General features: G+C 36.9%; 1 protein-coding gene across 2 annotated transcripts in view; it reads left to right on the top strand.

The window, feature by feature from the left end:
• NAMPT (nicotinamide phosphoribosyltransferase) overlaps window positions 1–19,414 on the top strand; it is a 29,520-nt gene extending 10,106 nt beyond the window's left edge. The window contains exons 2-12 of one of the 2 annotated variants that reach the window (XM_069882021.1): window positions 1,975–2,131; window positions 3,438–3,541; window positions 6,287–6,415; window positions 6,886–7,044; window positions 7,406–7,542; window positions 9,535–9,760; window positions 10,861–10,980; window positions 13,109–13,126; window positions 15,800–15,940; window positions 16,087–16,221; window positions 17,933–19,414. In XM_069882021.1, the coding sequence (XP_069738122.1) occupies window positions 1,975–2,131; window positions 3,438–3,541; window positions 6,287–6,415; window positions 6,886–7,044; window positions 7,406–7,542; window positions 9,535–9,760; window positions 10,861–10,980; window positions 13,109–13,126; window positions 15,800–15,940; window positions 16,087–16,221; window positions 17,933–18,046 (1,440 nt within the window). In that variant the 3' untranslated portion in view covers window positions 18,047–19,414. The remainder of the gene's footprint in view (window positions 1–1,974; window positions 2,132–3,437; window positions 3,542–6,286; window positions 6,416–6,885; window positions 7,045–7,405; window positions 7,543–9,534; window positions 9,761–10,860; window positions 10,981–13,108; window positions 13,127–15,799; window positions 15,941–16,086; window positions 16,222–17,932) is intronic. The other variant, XM_069882092.1, reaches the window with a different exon arrangement.
• The last annotated feature ends 1,351 nt before the right edge of the window (window positions 19,415–20,765 follow it).

Raw genomic sequence — 20,765 nt, 5'->3', positions numbered from 1 at the left:
TACATACTCTTTTTTTCCTTTAAACATGATATCCTGAAGAGTGTTCTGTGAGCTGGCGGTGTAATTTACTTTTTAAAAAGTTCTGCATAGAACTAGGAAAGGTCATATTATGGTTTGTGGGGTGGGACATATCTTAATAGTTCAAGCTAAATCTAAAATCCAGGTTTTGTCATTGGGTCTAACATTAATACTCTTCTTACACATTCTGCTTTTGAGTGGCTGTGGAATTGGAACAGAATAGGCTTGTGCTCCATTAAATGCCTGTGTTGCAGTGCTTTGTTTGAAGTAAAGGCAGAAAACTTGTAATGACAAGCTTGGCTTTTATTTGATTGACCTGGAAAACTTCATACAAGTAAAGATAATGGAAAGATCTGAAAATTGACCTTTTCGTTATTTGAATGTTTCCTTGCAGCATTGGCAACACAGCCATGGCAGCATTGTGCTGATATAGGAGAACTGAAAGATTCAGTTGAGCAGTCTAGTTGATCATCCCAACTGAGTGATATACTAAATATAAATGGCATTGGAGAGGAAAAAGAAAACTGTGTTTTTAAAATCCTTTAATATACAGTATTAGCAGTACAGGTAAGGGAAACTTGCAAATATTTTATTTTGAAAGGGTCAGAGGCACATTTTAAAAAAATAGGACAATAAGAAGTGGCAAAAATATTCCTTTTCCAATTCCTTGTGATATTAGAAACAAAAACTTTTAAGGTGATTTGGAGTAGCAAGTAACAGCTAGAAACTTCTAATGAACTTATGTTCTAACCTATGAATCTAGGTTTGTGAGAAATTCAGACACAGCTTTCACACCTCTTTAAGTTTTGTTTGGACGTATAGCAGTGTTTTACTTGGGTGTAGAAACAGTTTTCCCTTATGGAATGTATAGGCTTGTTCACAGACTTTTCTTTTTGCCATACTTTAAGAAAACTATTTATAGCTTCATCTTTGGGAATACTTTAAGCTGATTTGTGTGTCCTGTAATTCAGACATCGAGAGTATGAAATTTATGTCATTGTGTATTCTTTGTTTAATATAGAATTATGGGTTTTGCATGCAGTTTTCTTTTTACATTTTTTAGGAGATTTTTTGCAGGTTTAAGTTGTTAATGTTTAGAGTGTATTTATTTGAAACGATACTTTACCCAAAATAAATTTCTGGGTAGGTTTACTGTCAGAAGTTAAACCAAGCTGTTATAATGCTGGATTCAACCATGTGCTCATATGACCTATTTACATGTAGTATATACTTTCAGACTGCAACTTTTCATGCTTTCTTTATGCTGAACATGAACTTTCTCAAAGATTGGAAGAAAGTCTGTCTAGTAAACTTTGTGCGGAGATGCAAACCTCAGGTAGAATTTAACACCGTTACCCATAGTAACAGGTTGTTAAACTGGCTTTGACATAATCTGGACTTGAGAAGCCCACTCTTCTCATGGTGAATGAGGCACTTGAGTAAGGGTTGATGCCTTCTTGAGTGTGGATGACTTTTATTTGAACTATGTGGTTATAGCCCTTAAAACTTCAATCAAATACAGCAGGTACCTCTGCGTTGGTTGTGGCAGACAACTTTGTGCTTCCTGTAGCTAATAGGCTTGAGCAAAGTGTGGGAGAGCAAAAACTGACCCTGCATGCTTGTGCTTCATCGTGTTCCTACAATCCTAGCTAGTGTCTAAGTTGATAAAAGCAAAGTTAGTAGGGAAGCGGAAGACCTGACCACAATTATTAGTTTGGGGTAAAGGCTTGCCACAGAAGCAAAGAGTAAGGCAGGGAGGACTATCTTTTTGAACTGAGAATTGAAGGCAGCTAAAAAAGGGGAAATCCCCTAAATACTTATCGTGTAGAATGTAAATGGATGAATAATCATAGTCCAGAAGAGTTGCAGTTACTCTAAGCTTTTAACTTACGATATTATTTCTCTTGTGCTTTGTAGTGATATTTTGTGCTCTTACTGAAGTTTTTCTTAATGTAGGTTACACACTACAAGCAATATCCACCTAATACAAGCAAAGTATATTCCTACTTTGAATGTCGTGAAAAGAAGACTGAAAATTCCAAATTAAGGAAAGTGAAATATGAAGAAACTGTTTTTTATGGTTTGCAGTACATTCTGAATAAATACTTAAAAGGTAACTGTCTCAAATTCCAGTAAAAATTTGCCTGTAAATAAATATCTTATTTTATCTCAAGCCTTGCTGGAGTCTTATATTTGAAACAATTCCAGATTATCTTGGTACAATGAAGGTAGTAACATACATAATATCTTATTTATGTGATTCTGAAAATGAGTTGTCAATAACGTGACATTTAGAAGGATGGACTTCTTTATTCAGATATCTCTCTACTATGTTTCTTTATGCCAGTGGTTTATTAAAAATGAAGAGGTGTTCATATCCTAACTTCAGTGGGCTAAACTGAAATTAATGGAAATAGAGCAGGACTGCATAGAATCACAAGAGGGTAGAAGATCTGACAGAAAATACATTTTGAACATAAACTTTAGTCTATATTTGCTGTTTTATTTACTATGTATGCTAATAATGGTTTTAAATTCCCTTAAATTTTGGTTGCCACTCAGCTTACATCACTGAATATGGCGGCTACGTGTGAAAGTGATTTTAGTATTGACAATTTTAAGAGTAACATCTGAAAATCCCTTGATTCTATGTAGAATTTTGTTTTCCTTTTTTCACATTATGTGCAATTATCACCTGTTCTGACCTGACTGCAGGTTGCCTTCTGCCAAGCTTTCAAAGGAAAACTAGTCATATGGCTTACAGGTCTTTATCTTGATCCAAAATCCATAAATATCTCTGCCAATTCTGCCAAAGACTGGATTTCCACCATAACCAAAACACGTGATAATCTTGTTTCTTTTCACCTTAGCAATCTGAGGATTGTTCTCTAACATTTCCAGTAGATGGCTGGTCCTAAAGCAGTAGCAATGCTTATTCAAGTATTGAGGTTAGTCTGTTAGTGCCTATTGCAGAAGTGGTTAATCAAAGACTGGTTGTAAGACCTCTCCATGAGGATTCTCCCTGGAGCAGCATAGCTTAACCCTTGTGCTAGTCTGGTTGTCTTGTTGCATGTGCCAACTTGAACAATCCTCACAATCCTCTGGGTAAAGCACTGCTACTAAAACTCTTGACAGGCTATTGACTAGCAGATAAAAACAACAATCTCAAATTCTTCTCGAGTCACGTGCAAACCACAAGTGTATTTTATCCAGCTGGTTTCTTGACATCCTAATCTATATAATAAATGAAAGTAAAATCTGGTTTTAACATCGCTAGTATACTGCCTTTGACATTTTCTCCATGTCTTTGTTGGAGAAAAGTGCCTTTTCCTTGTCTGAACCTTTTTGTTATTTGTCCGTTTTTATACATTGATGAATATCATAAATTTCTAATCTTTCATCGGTTTCTGAAACCACAGGTAAAGTGGTGACCAAAGAGAAAATCAAGGAAGCCAAAGAAGTATATAGGGAGCATTTTCAAGATGATGTCTTCAACGAAAAGGGATGGAACTATATTCTGGAGGTAAAAATTTATGAAAACAATATGAGATCATCATGAAAGATATATGAATCAACTGTAGAAGGAACACAACAGTCTCTCCTTTTAACCATGATAGTAAAGACTGGATAAATTTAGCTTTTTATGTTTAGCGTACAGGGAGTAGCAGCTGTCAAAGAATAATCATATAATTGTAATTCCTTAGAGAAAAGTAATTTCATCCTTTCAGATGCCAAATACAGCTCTGCAGGTAATAAGGATTTATGGCTGCCAGCTTGTGTAAGTGAGGGCTCGTTGGCAAGTCTCCATGTAGAATATAGTGCTTAGCGGTTGCTTGCATCATTGATATTGCTTCCTGTAACTAATCTTAACCATTTTGATTACAATGAAGAAAGCATTACAACTTCTTCCATATGTAAATAGTTCCAGAAAATAAATGTTTTTGTTCAGTTGTTTCCTAACTTTTTCAGAGACACTTAAATTTCATGTTATTATGAAATACAAGGTTTCAGCACTTCTGACACACAAATCCTTCCAAATTTAGTCTTTCCACTATTATCCTCTTGCTCTTTTATTTACAAAGATATCAGTCTTCAAATGATTGCAAACATTTCTTCTCTGCAAAAGCAGCAGATTCCAACTAATAGCATTGATCAGAGTTGTTATAATCTCTACAGATTAATTAAATGCTGAGCTCCATTGTGGGCTCTAGTGAATGGATATGTTTAGCGTTTGAAAACACAATTTTTAGTTCTTTTTCTCTGGATACTCTGACTATGTATTTTATGGTGGCATCTGTCTCATGAATATGTCTTGAGAGTATCATGCAAGCAGGGTGGATCATAAGGTATGCAAGGGAAAAATGAATTTCAACTAAGTGTTTAAAATGGTAGCAAAGTAAATAACCCCCATGTTTTCTAAGAGGGAGTTACAGAGTGGTTTGTAGAAGACTTGCATCCATCTGAAATAACTATAGATGTGAATTCGATCCGTGTTTGTGTTTAAGCTACGTGATACATCATGAACTGCTCTCCTCTGTATTTAAAGTAATCTTGATCCCTCTTTGGCTAAACTGAATTAATATGCTGGTAATGCTGTGTGTCTGTACACACTGCGTTTCCACATGGTTTAACTAATCCAGTTTCAATGCATGCTTTTGGTTTATTCAAAAAACTCTTCCTGCATACCCTCTGTATATGTTGTTTATTCCTTGGTCAGATTTTCTTGCTGAAACTGTGCATGTATATAAACAAATATGGTTCCCACTTCTTGATATTAGATGCTGATGACTCACAAACTGGAAGTGTGTGTACCATTTGGATCTTTGTATGCCTTTATATGCACACAGAGACCCTGCTTCTGCTCACTAAATTCTGAGATATGTATATTCGCATACCTAACGTGTTACCCAACATGTTGTGTTAGATAAAACGGAGGGAGAAATGGCTGTATGAGTGAAGTGCCCAAATAAATTTGAAATGTGCACCCATGAATTTGTACAGAGAGTAAATGAATAAGTAAATGCTGATAGGGTGAAGGAGTTGGAAGGGGGAATGGGCTGCGTAGAGAACAAGGACATAGTGTAAAGGCTGGAAGTGGGCAGGAATTGATGATGAGTGATAGAGATGTAAGCCCTGAATTGTACAGGTTGGTTGTACCTAAAAATTTTGGAAATGTAGTTTGAACATACTGCTTTTTCCCACAGACAAAATCAACACCTATAGCTGGATTTTTATTTTTTCTTTCCACTTAACTACACTTGTCTTCACTGGATCATCAATTAATTACTTTTTTTAGGCTTTGCTGTCCTTTGGTAATCAAGAAAGACATCTCTAAGCCTGACAACTACACCCTGTGTGCTATACAAACACAGCTTGCTTCAGCATTTTCCTTTTTGGAAGAAACTTTTAAACTGTAGTGTAGAAGAGACTTCTGATGTGTTTTGGGCACTGGAGAATATGTTTTGATGCTGCTTATGAAATTCTGTAATTTTTCTGAATTGATGTAATATTTGTTGGCTTTAAAGAATATATGATTGGAAGCTTTTTGTAAAAAAATATTTATTTCTAGTATTATCACTTTAGCTTGCAAAACTCTTTCAGAAAATCATAATTTCTTAGAGTTGCTGTTTGCAAATTACTCTTTTAAAAAGCATATTTCACACAATGTTTAGTCCGGGGATGAAAGACAGAAGACAAAACAATGACACTTCAAGAATAGATTTCATATTTAGTGAATAATCAAGATGATAAATATTCTTTAAAATAGATGTAACATAGATCCTGCTCCAATAAATAAGCAAATCACACATTTATAGTAAGCAAGACCAGAGATTTTTTTTCAAAGGCCTAGATAACAGCGAAGCATTATTTAGCTTACTTCATGTGAAAGCTGTGAAGAAAACTGAGTAGCAAGTATTTATTGTTCTGTGGGTAGAAATTGTATATTTCTGTAGAATATTTAAGCCTTCCTGACTCAGTTAGCGCAAGGAATACTGCTGATAAATCATCCATTGGTTTGATGAAGAGTCTTTTTTTAGGTTGCAGGATCTTCCCCCTTTTTTGATGAATGTGGATTTTTTATTTATTTATTCATTTATTTTGGCTGGTGGGTGGCAAACAAGCCAAATTATTTTTAGGGTTAAAAGAAATGAATAAGAAAGCTCTATTGATAAACTCGCAGCTCAACTTTTATCCACGGCAGTCAAATAAAGGAGAGGTAGGTCCTAATCTTTCCTGTTGTCTAACAATATTACTATTTCTTACACAGAAATATGATGGCCATCTTCCTATAGAAATAAAGGCTGTTCCTGAGGGCTCTGTAATTCCCAGAGGAAATGTTCTTTTCACAGTAGAAAACACAGATCCAGAGTGCTACTGGCTCACAAATTGGATTGAGGTCAGTTTTGGAAAAATAACGTGCTTTTTCTAAGTAAATACTAATGCACTTAAATTAAAGGCTGAATCCCTTATTGGTTTAAGGGGAATCTCTGGCAACTTTCATTTTCTGCTTTTAAGTAAGACTGGTTTGGGGTTTTTTTAAGTGCTCTTACCAAGACCTCTTCCCCCATACTGGCAAGAGATTGTAATAATTTTACAGGAAATTCACAACAATACTGTTATCTGCGGGGGGCAGGTATAGTGTGTCTGTAGCTTGGGAATGATAACTCCTCAAATGGTCAATACCTGGCCTACCTTGTAAAGGTATTATAAAGACTAATTACTTTAGCCCTAAAGCAAACTGTTGGAGGCATCAGTACTTTCTGAATGGGCAATGAGAACAAATAGACCTTTTTGTGCCTGATTAAATGCCAAGTGGAGATTTCCTCAGCAAACATACACCTAATAACGTAATGGGTTTTGTTTCAGACTATTCTTGTGCAGTCATGGTATCCAATCACAGTGGCTACAAACTCTAGAGAGCAGAAAAAGATTTTGGCCAAATATTTGCTAGAGACTTCCGGCAGCCTAGAAGGACTGGAGTATAAACTGCATGACTTCGGCTACAGAGGAGTTTCTTCACAAGAGGTAATACTACTTGTCTAATAATTGGAAAAGTCTAATCGTTCTTAACTGTGAAGGATTGTAGCGTCTGTCTTAAGTGTGTGTGTGTTCAGCAGTGAAGTTGTCAATGCGTAGAGTGCTGTGTTTGGACTCACTGTTGGAGGAGGGAGATCTGAGGTGGAGGGGTGGGTGCGTCTCTGAACTGTGAGCACCACACAGGGAAAGCTTTTTTCTGTGTGGCAGCCGCTTTTCCTGTGTAAAGGCATGAAGAGGGTATTGGTGAAATGGGAACTGAGTCAGAGTTTTGCTGTTACAAACCAGTAAGTGGTGACTGGATTTAGGCTTGTATATTTGATGTGACAGCTGAAAGTTGCATCTCTTTCAGACTGCGGGAATAGGAGCTTCAGCTCATTTGGTGAACTTCAAAGGAACAGACACTGTAGCAGGAATTGCGTTAATTAAAAAGTACTATGGTACTAAGGATCCGGTTCCAGGATATTCTGTTCCAGCTGCTGAACATAGGTAAGATATTTGGCTATTAACACCTTTTTAAAAATAGCTTAAAAAATGCAATTTTTTCTTCTCCGTCTTTGTATATAGAAGTATTAAGCTGTTTCACTTTTATCATGCTGTATTAGCCATGACTGATCAAGCTGTTGAGACTGAAGTTCAATACTGATGCCTCTGTATGTTCCAGGGACACAACAGTGGCATGGTAGTTCTTAACTGTAAATGTGTTTTAAATGTTTTTAACTATAACCTTCTTATCAGAGTCTAAGTAAATTTGTATCAGTCTTTTCAGAATGGACTTGAAGACTTACAGGTTAAAGTAGATATTGAGGAACCACATTATGAACTTCTAAACTTTGTTTTAAACATGAAATCTTAAAATGAAAAACATTGTAAGCTGCAATTCTGGACTCTCCACGATCATATTCTCCCCCTAGAAGAGGCAGTTACCCTAAAGCTTCCTATCAGCATAACTAATTCAGCCAGTAGTAAGTCCTTGATGTCTCACTAAGAATTGTGAATGAGTTTTTGAGAACAAGGAACTGATCTCATTTGACATTTGAGATGAAGAGCTCTCAGTTTTTATATCCAAATCTTGTCCAAGGTCAGGAGTGAATGCAAATCCTTGGAGTTCGCTTGCATGTCTGCAAACTGAAATCAGCAGAATATAAAGGAAGAGACAGTTGTGGGTTTTCTTATCAGTTACAAAATGTAGTGCTTTTAAATAGTGAATACTTACACTTAGGATTGCAAGACACAGGTAATACAAAGGCTTACACAAGTAGCCCTCATGGAGGGCTCATCTCAAAGGAATTGCTGCTTCATATAACTTCCTGGACTATTGCTGTGGCACTGTCCTAGAATTCCTGCTTGATCAGTAGAAGTGACAGATTTTGTCTGAAGTGTCATGTCTTAGCGTAGCTTAATATTACAGTTAAATCCAAAAATGATGGCCCAAGCAACTATAAAATGCTTTAATGAAAGCAAACACATGAAGTTAAAGAACAGGCATGTTTTGCACAGTGTATTGAAGTGGTGATATGAAAGCCGATGGCTTAAGCTGCACTAGTTAAAGTTTGAGTTGCTAAATGTAGACCGCAGTCGATCTCTCCAATGTAATACACAAAAAGGGTTTCTTGCAAGAATCATGATTTTTTCCAGAAATGTTCTACTGTTCCACAACCTCCAATGTGGGGTTGTTGTGAGTGTGGTGCTCGCCTCTGGTATCCCACCAGGGCTGTGCCTTGGACTGCCCCAACTTTAAAACAAATCTTGTTTTGTCTTTTCAGTACTGCAATCTCGGACTTGTCCACACAGACGTTAATGCTAGCATTTTGTAGTAAAAATTCAGCTGCCAGTAGCTTTTACTGCACAGCTGTGCTTTGCATGAGAACATTTTTACATGTTAACACAAAAGTCAGTTATGTCAGCTGGTCTGTGGCTGCCACTGCAGATGAACTGGCATTCAATAACCTACTACCTCTCCTAGCAATTCTGTTTTATGTGCTTGCCTGTACCCTTGTACCAAGGGTAATGCCCTGAGGTTCCTCTAGAAGAATGTTTGTATGAGTGAGCATAATGGTTTTAAATTACTGTTAAAGAAGAAAATAAATTGTGTTTTCTTCCAAGACTTTCCTAACATATGCTGCTAGTTCTCCACTTCACATTTTGTAGCGTGAAGTTACCAGAGCAGGTGTTCTGTTCTTGCATCTGTAATTCTCTGTCTGAATTTCAGATTAAAAAGAGAAACTCTCACAAATGTTAAATAAATAAATAAAACCACATTTACATGTGAAAGAAGTGTTTGTCGATTTACCAAAGGTAAACCCAGTGTGCTGTTTATTTGGTGCATAGTACGTTTGCTATCCATGCAACACAGACCAGATATGCTGTCTTGTAATCATATTGTCTGCTGTTATATTGAACTGTTAGTGGTAGGAAATACAGAATGTGTAATTTAACATAAATGCTGCTATAATGTGGATTTCTCAATTGACTTTACAGTACCATAACAGCTTGGGGAAAAGATCACGAAAAAGATGCTTTTGAACACATCGTGACACAGTTTTCTTCAGTGCCTGTATCTGTGGTTAGTGACAGCTACGACATTTACAATGCTTGTGAAAAAATATGGGGTGACGACTTAAGGCATATAATTGAAGCCCGAAGTCCAGAGGCACCACTTATTATTAGACCTGATTCTGGGAATCCACTTGACACTGTTTTAAAGGTAATCCCCGTGTGAAGTCGTTTGTATACAACATTGGGTAGGGCAATTGTTTTGTACATAATGCTCTAACCTGATATGCCTAATATATAGTTGATGCTGGGTGATTTGCAACTATGAAAGATGTAAACATTTACCTCATCTCAGTATAGATACGGAAACTCTTTTGCAGTCTGAATAGTTTAATCTTTCTTTGTCAAGCCCATTCTTGCATACTGTTCTTGAAGCTTTTACAATAGTTAGCAGTTTTGCTCATCTAATGATGCTGGAAGGACTATAAAGAGAAACTTTCATCTCTTAATAACAAATAAAATGAGAAACAACTTGAGTATTAATAAATGCCAGGTCAGTAAGACTTCTTACCACCAAATTTAGGTATCTTGGTGTCCTGTGTTAATGTAACTCACTGTTTTGTGCTACCAGTTTACAAGTTCAGTGTTCTTCTCCTTTTTACAAGATGTGCATTTAAATCAATGGCATGTGACCTCCAAGTTGAAAAATGCTTCTTGCCTTGCAGCTCTTTAGAGAGTATAATGATTATTGGAGTTCTACTATAAAAGCTGTTGATGTTGATACTTAAGAATCTGAGTAGCAGTCAACACTGTTTAAAAATGCTGGTACTCTGTCCAGATCCCTTTCTGACAAATGACATATCACAAATAAGAACTTTGAATAATCTTTATCAGATCCGATAAGAAAAACTCCTAACTGAAGTTTTTAATTTTATTTATTGGTGGCTAACGATCACAGAAAAGTGAAGGCATCATCCACCATCTTAATAGAGGACAAAAGAAGACCAGAATCATAGGTTGACATATTTAATAGCAAAAACTCTCAGCAACCGAAGAGAGATAAGAGGGAAGCATGGTTCTGATTAGTTCTCGGGTACAAGTTCATAAAGGCCGTATGGTCTGTGACTGCTTTAATCTAATGGCTTCCAGCAGAATGGCTGGCATGCTTTTAGTTCATGAGCCCATGTGGGTAGGTCTAGAGCAGGAGGTGAGTATATTTATGGAATTTTTTTTTGAGAGAGAGTGGAAATTGTGTTTCTATATTGGAATGGCAGGTTTTTATTTTTATTTTGATCTGTCTCCTTTCAATAGGTCTTGGAGATCTTAGGGAAGAAGTTTCCCATTACAGAGAACTCAAAAGGCTACAAGTTGCTGCCACCGTATCTCAGAGTTATTCAAGGGGATGGTGTGGATATCAACACATTGCAAGAGGTAGGAGATCCTGTTCACGTGTCAGGGAGACACTGGCAATGCTGATATTTGATCTGGGCTCTGTTATGACTAGTTAGATGTTGCAGCAGAGACTGCTGACCCCACCCTGCCCTTCTCCAGACTCCATATCCTAATGTGTAAAATGAATTCATTAAAACTCCACAGGGAATTATTAAGATGCAAAAAAGCCCTAAAAGGCATTTCCTAATTCCTGTGTTGTAATCCTTCTCTCCCACTGTCTCTCCCTTTGTTTGCTTTCATCCTGCTTGTCAAGGCTAATTCAAATCAAAATCTGGCAGTGTTTGGTGCTTTCATGAGTAGCTGAGGCACACTGCATGATTGCTGTGCTATAGCAGTAGTAGTAATTAACTGGTTTGGTTTATTAGTTATGTACCTTCTGAAGTGTGCTTGCAGTCAAATATTGAAGATGTAGTTTTGAAGGAGACTTTTTAAAAACAAGAGTATTCATGCTTGATGATTCATTGATGCTTTTCATAGCTTTCTAGGTTAGATTCTTCTTAATAAAGTTGACTTTTCCTGCTTCTCAACATTAGGAGTAAGAGAGACATCAGACTTGGATTTTAGTCTGAAACTATTTGTGTATCTAACATGGACACATGATGTGAACTTCAGTTACAGTGCTCGAATTTATCATTCACATCCTCAGAGCAGTTAATATTGAGATTGTTACCTGATATGCCAGCTGTAATGCAGTCACACACTAATTTTGTTCCTCCTCCAATAGCCTTTAAAGGAAATTTTATTTAACTTTTTTTTTTTTGTCCCATGTGGCTCTTTGAGAATAGACCACTGTGCTAATGTGTTCAACAGAATGCAAGCATGAGAGGTTAATAGTTTATCGTTAGATGCTAGGGGAAGAAAGTCTTCCTTTTCTTTTTTTTAAATAAACTTCTGCTTGTTCTCAGGAACCGTTTAACGGGACTGATACCTGTGTTAGAGTAAGTGTGTTTTGATTTTCACGAGTCATAACAGGAAAGAAACTAGACTATTACTTTTTTCTTGCAAGGAACTCAAAGGTTACTTACAAACTCTGTAATTTATTGTGGACAAAACAGACAGATGCTCAGAGAGCATTAATTGTAATCAAAATATTAAAACTAGTATTTAAAAACTTTACATTAGAGGAAAAAATGTACTGCTCTCCAAGCTCTAAATAGAGTGGGAAAATAATTTCAGCAGCTAATGGGAGAGGATAAGAGGCAGAAGGAGCAATTCTTTGTTCAAATGTTCTGCCTCTTTACACATTTTCCTTATCAACCTGCAACTTATTTTGGGAAAGTCTACCTGTAATGTGTGGTAGAAGGGAGTAGAAGATCCAGTTCTGCAAGGCGTACAGAGAAGACACAACTCATTGCTTCCTTGCGGCTGCTTTCTCATCTTTTCCAGACTTTGTAATCTTGCTGCACACCTCATGTTAGCTTTGGTCATTCAACTGCGGGTCATTAAACTAATTTGGCCCACACATGTAGCAGTAAACTAACTCAGCCAAAAGTGATCAATTTTCCAGTTTAGTGAATTAAATTTGGCCAAAAGAAGGGCCAGTACTCACAAGCACGATACAGGAAAGAAAAATTGTTGTTTTGAGTTGGGAGAAGCAGGAAGGAAGGAGTCATTTCTTACTTGACAACAGCATGATATGTTGGAGCAAAAAGACCATGATCTTGTAGCCTAATTTTACTCATGTTTAAATTTCATGGATCACTCAATCCACTCGTGTAAAACCAAGGTTACCGTGCTGATTTTTGGAAGACTGGGTAATAGCTTGCCATTTAGAACAAACAAATGAAAAACCACCCCAAAACCAGATCAAACCTGAAATACAAATTATCCTTTACAAGTTGTTTACATGAAAAAAGTGTGAACATATTATTGTGGCCATCTACCCCACCGCCCTGCTTAAAACCTATGCAAGTGATTATTATTATTACTCCATATCAGTCTTAGATTGTAGACATAATTTCTTATTATGGATCAGATGAAAGGTAATGGTACAATAAGAAAATCTAGAATGAGTAATGACTCACTTAACTATCCCAACTAAGTGAAGCAACAATATAGATAAAAGCTCAGAGTACAAACTGGATTTTAAAATTCTTTGTTTTAATAGGGGATGCTGGTAGAACAGGTAAGGAACCTTTTCTGACTTTTTCTAGCATTTTCACTTTTTAAAATCATTCCAATCTGTTAACTCCACAATATACTACACTTTCAAAGGATTTTCTTTGAACATTCAATTTCCAGATGTCTTTGAATTATTATACAGAGAAAATCTTCTAATCTGGAGTCACAGATAATATATGAATCATGCTCGTAATGGTCAGAGGAAGCTAGTCAAAACCTTGACACTTGAACTCTTCTACCTGTATAGATTTGAAAGTGTGAGATAGGAAATTATTCCATATTGTTTTCCTTTGGAGGCTTCAGTTGATTCGGTTCTCCCCCTTTTCTTCTCTATTACTGCTGCTATTTGCCATCTCTTCCCTGTACCAGAGGAAGTTGTTATCCAGGCCTCTGCTGCAGGTCACTGATAGAGTCAGAGCTGTCTTTCACCTTAGTTTTGACTTCCCTCCCACCCCTCACCAGCCAAAGATCAGTCTGAGTAAGAAAATCCCTTGGCATAGAGTGCAAAGGTGGAAGCCAGTTCTTCACCCAGGGTAAGTGAGGAGCTGTGCCTGTTGTGGCACAAGATGAACAGACCATCTGTAAATGAGAGCAGGAACGCTAGCCAAAAAGGGGTTCACGTTTCTTCTCACCCAGGCAAGAAGGTTAAGTGGCCGAGGCCTAGCTACACTATACTTGTACTAGCATCTGTTAACCTACAAGTGTCAGTGAACATGAAGTCTAAGCATCGTGTGCCTTGGTAGGATATTGTTTATACCAGGTTGTTTGTGCTACCTCTTGCAGGCATGTTAAAACTGGCTAAGGAACAGAATAGAATACGTTGGTGCGAGCTTGGCCACCAGTTCGCTTGGCTTCAGGCTTGGTCAGCATCTGGACAGAATTTGAGGAGAGTCCACATGGAGCTTACCTATGCTGGCCTTTTCAAAAGACAGTGTAGATAAGCAGAGTCCACATCCAGGTCCAGTCAAGTCTGGTTCCTTATGGTACTTTGGGGACTTATGCCTAAGGAGAGGGCCTACAAAATCCCTTTCCTTACCCTTCATTTGTTGTCTTCAGTTACTTCTGAAATGCTTAAGAGAGAATTCCATTCATTTCAATCCTTTATCCTCTGTGGGTACTCCTTTAAAGTGCTTCCTGGAGAATCACCTGAAAGTAGAGATACCTTTTGAGAACAGTCACTGTCTGAGAGAATATTATGACTACTGCTAAAATCCACAGGATTGTCACATATAGAAGGTTTGGTCAGTATACAAAGTGACAGTCATGGCTTGAGATTTGTTTTGCTTGGCTCTTTAGATGAAGCAGCTGAATAAGCTGGTACCATCAGAATGATGGGAACTCAATGATGAGCCCTCTTCTGGGGAAATCTCTACTGAAAACATAGTGGAAACGTGTTCGGAGCATACCCTCAAAAAGTTATGGCCCTGCAGTCTGTCTCTCCTGTTGGCTGGCCTCTTGGCAGGCATTCAGACTTTGAAAGTATCTGTGAAGAGACAGTCTGCACGCAACTAAATGGATAAACAAAATACCAGTATAATGTTGTTTACGTTATATACCTGTTTGTCTCTGTCTGAAAGTGGAATTAAAGTGGAATTATCTTTTTTTTTTTCCTTATTCCATTTTACCATAGCTGTCACTTAAAAAATATGGCTTAACATCAGTAACTCCTGAAACACACCTGTTCAGTGTTACTTTCACATTTCCTTTCAATGCCGGATGCTACAACTGCATGAAAGTATCAGACTTCTGATGATGCTGGTTTTTGAAACTCTGCACTGTTCCCCATAGATTATGTCGTTCTAGTCTGCTTCTTACCTTCCTTTTTTCCTGGATGGATAATATATTGCTATTTCACCTTCTCTGAAATTTTCTCACCCACCTTTCTTAGTAAAATGATTAGATAGGAGTTTGGACAGTTGGGGTTATACCATCAGTTCAGGCTGTCATAAGGGTAACAGATCAGGGAAACAAGTCTTGGCTATTTATGAGCATGACTAAGCTAGCACCTATTATTGCAAGCTAGAGGATGTCATGTTTGTTTGGATAGAATGAGGGTGTGGGGAAATTACATAGTAAGTTTTAACTGGATTGTTGGTAACAGTGCAGTTCACATTGATCACACTTGCCACCTGCCGGAGAAGGTGGCACAGCAAACTTTTTGAGCAGCTTTATGTATTTCCATTTCCCATCTTCAATATTGCTAATCTAATTCTAGACAATGATTTTCACAAGAACTGCTCTGTTGAAGTCTTTGGTCCAGATGGGACCAAATGGAGTTGATGAGCAAGATGATTGCTTTCTTTCAGGATACCTGCTATACTCTGAGATCTTCCCATAATTCTGAGGAACTGGAAAGCTCTGATATACTCCAGTGAAGTCTTATATTGTCTTTTGAACTCTGATTTTCTGGGCATTACTGTGCTACCCTAGTTCGGGAACTATATATGCTGGCATGTCAGTAGTTCTGCAGCAAAAACTTTCTGTAATTATGCCATGCTGGAACCACAAATAAAAATGCAAACATGCCAAGTATTGACAGAATTGTTACATGTATCTCCTGGAAACTGAATGTTAGTTGGTTTAATTGTCTGTAAAAGCATCCAGTAGTGTAATATTTTTATAGAAAAATGAGACGGCCTAAAAGTATGCTGCATCATAATTTTCTTTTTCTTATTAGATTGTGGAGGGAATGAAGAAGAATAAATGGAGTATTGAGAATATTGCCTTTGGATCTGGTGGAGCTTTGTTGCAGAAACTAACCAGAGATCTCTTAAACTGTTCTTTCAAATGTAGCTACGTGGTGACCAATGGTCTCGGGGTAGGTCTTTGCACTACTTCTACCATTCTGCTCTCAATAAAGGCCTCCCTGCTTGAAAACCTGTTTGAAATATCCTGTTACATCTGCATTAGGTACACAAACCTCACAAAGCCTTTACTCTTAAAAAAATACTCTTTTTGGTTTAGGTTAATGTCTTCAAGGATCCAGTTGCTGATCCGAACAAAAGGTCAAAGAAAGGCAGACTGTCATTGCATAGAACGCCTACTGGAGACTATGTGACGCTTGAAGAAGGCAAGGGGGATCTTGAAGAGTATGGACAGGTAGGAATTTTCAAAATGTATTACATCATTCTTCATGCAAAAATAGACTGAGAAAAAGCAGGTTATAACTTAAATTCAGAATATTTTTTACTGTCTTTTTGTTCAACTTCCATTATACTACCTCAGAAGTGTCCCCAGTGCCAAATTCAGTAAGAACAGAATGTTTGGATGCCAGTAGAACATTGAGGCTTTACGAACAGAGATCTTGCTCCTTTGTTTGTCTTCAGAAACAATAGTTTGCTGCTTTCCCTAGAACTGATGTGTCAGTGTTGCAGAACATACGCTAGCTAAGTAGTACTGTATGGGCTGTATTGCACAATTTGCACAGTGACCTGAGTTGGAAATGGGAGAGGGACAGACATAACTAAATTTTTTCTACTTTCCCATTGAGATTTTTAAGTAGTTTGTTAGTGTGTTAATGCTGTATATGTGGAGTAGTTGCCCAGGTTTCAAATTTAAACCAGGAATTCTGTTTCCCTGTTAATTCTTTACAATTAAATAATGAAATGCTATTTCATTGAAATAAGCACAAGCTTTATGCCCATCTCAGACTTTCAATTTGATATCTCTTACATTTTCAGTGTGCAAGCCATGAAATGTTTGACTGCATGTTAAATCTCTTCCTGAATTAAAATGATTAAAAATAAGCTATCAAATTGCACTTCAGCCTTTAGAAGCTGGAAGTTAATGTTGAGTTTTCTGGCATACAGAAGCACATTTCTATTAGGCAGAGGGCTGCTACCAGGCATACTGTTTTATGCAACAGTATGCATAAAACTGAGATCTCTGTGAGAAATTTCAAGACAGAAAGCAGACTGAGTGATCTACACTGCAGATGATGTGCTCAGGATGCAAAGATCTGAGAAAAGAGGCTTTCAAAGTTATATATGCACATCTGCATGTATATATGTTTGTGATGAATGTTTATGTATATATATAGAGAGAGAGAGAGCAGGGGGGGAGGGAGGGACCTAATGGTGAGAAATCTCTTCAAAACACATCAGAAGACTTTGCTCTGAAATTAGACAATATGTAGTTCCTTCATTTTTAACAGGTGAAATTTCCTGTCCTAGGATATTAGAGTGTGTTATTTGTGTGCTGCAGGTTCTGAGGCTTGTTTGTGGGCCCGTTTCCCTAAAGCACAAGTCCTTGCAATAGATCATCAAGCACAGCGAGTGCTCAGTGTTGCTTTTGTGCTATCTTTTCTGTACAAAGCTGTGCTTATTGCTCTTTCAGTGTGGTGTTTACAAGCGCTTTTTCATACTGTTTTACAAAATGTAAGTTCTAAGGGGATTGTGGAGAAAGATTCCGCCCCCCAAACCCCCCCTCATAGTTGCTGTAGAGGAAATAAAGATGTCGTTTAAACCTCTGCAATTGAATTGTATTTAATTAGTCAAGTATCACCTTTCTTACCAGCTGCTCCGGCAAGGTATATTTAGTGTTTGTATTTTTGGTTTTAGCCAGGTGTGGACAACTTGCTTTAGGGACTGCTCAGCGCAAAGTTTCTGTCTGTGCACAAGATGGCCCAAGCCCTTTCTTCTCTTTAACCGTTACCATATGGTGTCAGGAGGAGCTGTAGAGACAGTACCTGACAGTCTAAAGCTCTGGTCCTACCAAGCTTGAGTTAGGTGCTCGCTTCTGAGTTTGTGTAACCTAGGTTTTTTGTTTGCTTGTCAAATCACTCTTGCTAAAACAGTGGTGTTTCTTGCAGGATCTCCTTCATACAGTATTTAAGAATGGAAAGGTAACGAAGTCATATTCATTTGATGAAGTAAGACAAAATGCCAGGCTGAAGAACAGTGAACTAGAAATGGCGTCTCACTAAGTTTCATTCCATGTCTGTGTATGTGTGTGTGTAACAAGTACGTACTGCATAGCTACTGGGTTTATTGTACAGATTTGTGTGTTTGTGTTTTATGACATTGTAGCCAAATTATTTGTTGGTTTATGGACATACTGCCCTATCTTTTGCCAGTCTTTAGAAAATATGAATTCAGGAAATGGTACTTACATTGTAAAACATATTTAATGCTGAAGTGTGCTTTTTAGGGCCCTTTGCCAGTAGTGATTCAATCTGGTATTGATCTTTTCACAAATAAGACAGAGCTGAGAAACTTTTTTATATATAACAGAATATCACAAAATGGATTTACATAAAATTATCATTATTGCTTTATGTTTATATTTAACTTGTATTTTTGTACAAACAAGATTGTGTAAAATATATTTAAAGTTTCAATAATTAAGTCTTTCCAACTTTTCATGATTTTTATGAGCACAGACTTTCAAGAAAATATTTGCGGGGAGGGGGGGAATCCATTGCCTTTTGTCCATCAATCAGCAAATAAAACATGGCCTTAAAGTTTGTTGTGACATTGTACCATTTGATGACTAAATCGGGACTCGTTTCTCCTTAAGATCCCATAGAATTGCTGACCTCACCGTTTCTTGTAGTTGTCTGTATTAGTAAATCTGCATTAGGGAAAATTACTGTTCTTACTAGGAGGTTTAGGTACTACAGACCTTGCTGGCATGGTAAGGTATGTAAACGGAATGCCAAATTTTAAAGGATTCTCTACTGCAACTTAACTTGCCAAGTCTATCCCACTTGGCATATGCACCTCAATATTTTAAGAGTAAAGTTTTTAAGAGATCTCCTCTTCCACTATAGAAATATATGTGTAAAATACTGAAATATGGAAGCGGTGTATTTTAAAGTAATTACACTTCTGGGTTTATTTTTCATATACTGTAAGTGACATGACTTTAAAGCAAAATACTGGACTGGGTAGTGCACTTTTTTACTTTTTTGTATTTTTTTCATTGATTTGCCTTTTGTCAGACTGGATGTTAAATTGTAAAAATGTTTAACTATTTTTGTTAACAACTTTAATAAAACTTTATGCTAGCCAAATTCCTGCATGAATGGCAGACCTGTTTCCCCTTCTCACCTCGTCTCATTGGGGTGAGGATGAGCTTTTATTTTGCAGAGGGTAACTGTAAAAAGTGTGTTTGAGAGAGATTTCTGAACTGTCTGCACTTGATTGTATTTGCTCCCTGCATATGGTTAATTTGAGTATCTGCTGGAAAACAAAACTGTTGAGGATTTTATTTGAGAAGCTATGTAGTAACCTTTGAAATGTTTGATAGTACTGTAGGATGGCTCTCGCTAGAAAAGTACCTCCCTTACTTACTTAAAAAACAATAGCAAAAGCAAATGGCTCCTGTGTTACAGTGGTGATCAGCTATCAGCCAATGGCTTAATATGCTGATGTAGTTAATGCTTCTAATTAGTAAATTATGTTACAGAAAAATCTTAGGGGTCCTCTAAAATAATTTGAGCTACAACATTTTTTAAAACATGCTTTTAAAGGAAGACTGAAAAGCCATATTTCATTTTTCTTATTCTCTTGCCAAAAAGGGCCACATCAGAGCACCCATAGTATTTCCAGGGTTTGTGGTTGAGATGTTTATGCCCAGTCTCAATAGTTCTTGTTAATAAAAACTTCTTTTCCACTTGTAGTGTATGTAATTATACATTTAAGTGATGTATTGTTTCAAAAATAGTGCTTTAGGAAAACTCCAGATGCTGACCTTTCACACTGAGGAACTGCCTTCCCTTTGCTATTACTGATACTATTTGTATTTGGCCAGGAAATATTTTAAATCTGGACCTAGGATTGGTAGCAGGTAAATAGTACAGAGCCTATTTCACTCCTCCACATGTGTACTAGGGAATTTTATGATGTATGGTTTAAAAAACAATAAAGTAAATGCTGCTTTCATTCTGTACCAATAAAAATTTTGATAACTATTGACTACCCATAACTGATATTTTTGTACTTGAGAACTGAGGATATACTGTGGAAGCACTGTTTTCTTGTGTACCATGGAATACATTAGTAACTGTTCAATATTGTCTACAGTGTTTAGCTTATTAGTTGGAGACTTGAAGCAAATTGTCTACTTGTGCATGTCACTTCCAGAAAGTTGTCACATCACTCATTTTATTAAATGTTAATATCTTTAAAAGGAAAAAAAAAATTAGAAAAACACCTGGTGCTATTCAGACCTGAACACGTGTGTTTGTGTTTGGTGGTTTGACTTTCTGGGCATCAAGGAGTTGACAGAAATTACTGCAGTGCTTGAACCATACAATATCCTAATTCTTCCACCTGAAAGCAAACAGCATGTTTAAGTTTGCTTTAAATTACTAGATTTATAGTAATTGATATATTTTAATTATCCCCATTTCATAATATAATACGGTATTTGTATTTTAAAATAGGAATTGGGAGTTTTGTGTTAATACTCTTATTTGTAACCATATTTAGCATAAGAAATGGATTTTATAAGATTTTTTTTTTTCTTGAGCTGCATGAGTATGAAAAGATGCTTTTTTCGTACTTTGAAAGATCTGAGGAGAGAACAGAAAAGTACTTAATTGTTTCATTTGCCAAAATCAAAACAAAGCTTCAACAATTTTTTCTTATAGGTTTTTACATTCCTTCTTAACCTGTTCAGTGAAGAATAAATATTCCTCA

The sequence above is a fragment of the Phaenicophaeus curvirostris genome, chromosome 1 (assembly GCF_032191515.1).
Source record: "Phaenicophaeus curvirostris isolate KB17595 chromosome 1, BPBGC_Pcur_1.0, whole genome shotgun sequence".
In the NCBI taxonomy this organism is placed as follows: Eukaryota; Metazoa; Chordata; class Aves; order Cuculiformes; family Cuculidae; genus Phaenicophaeus; species Phaenicophaeus curvirostris.
Note: the sequence above shows the minus strand (reverse complement) of the source record. Positions and strands in the feature narration are given on the sequence as shown.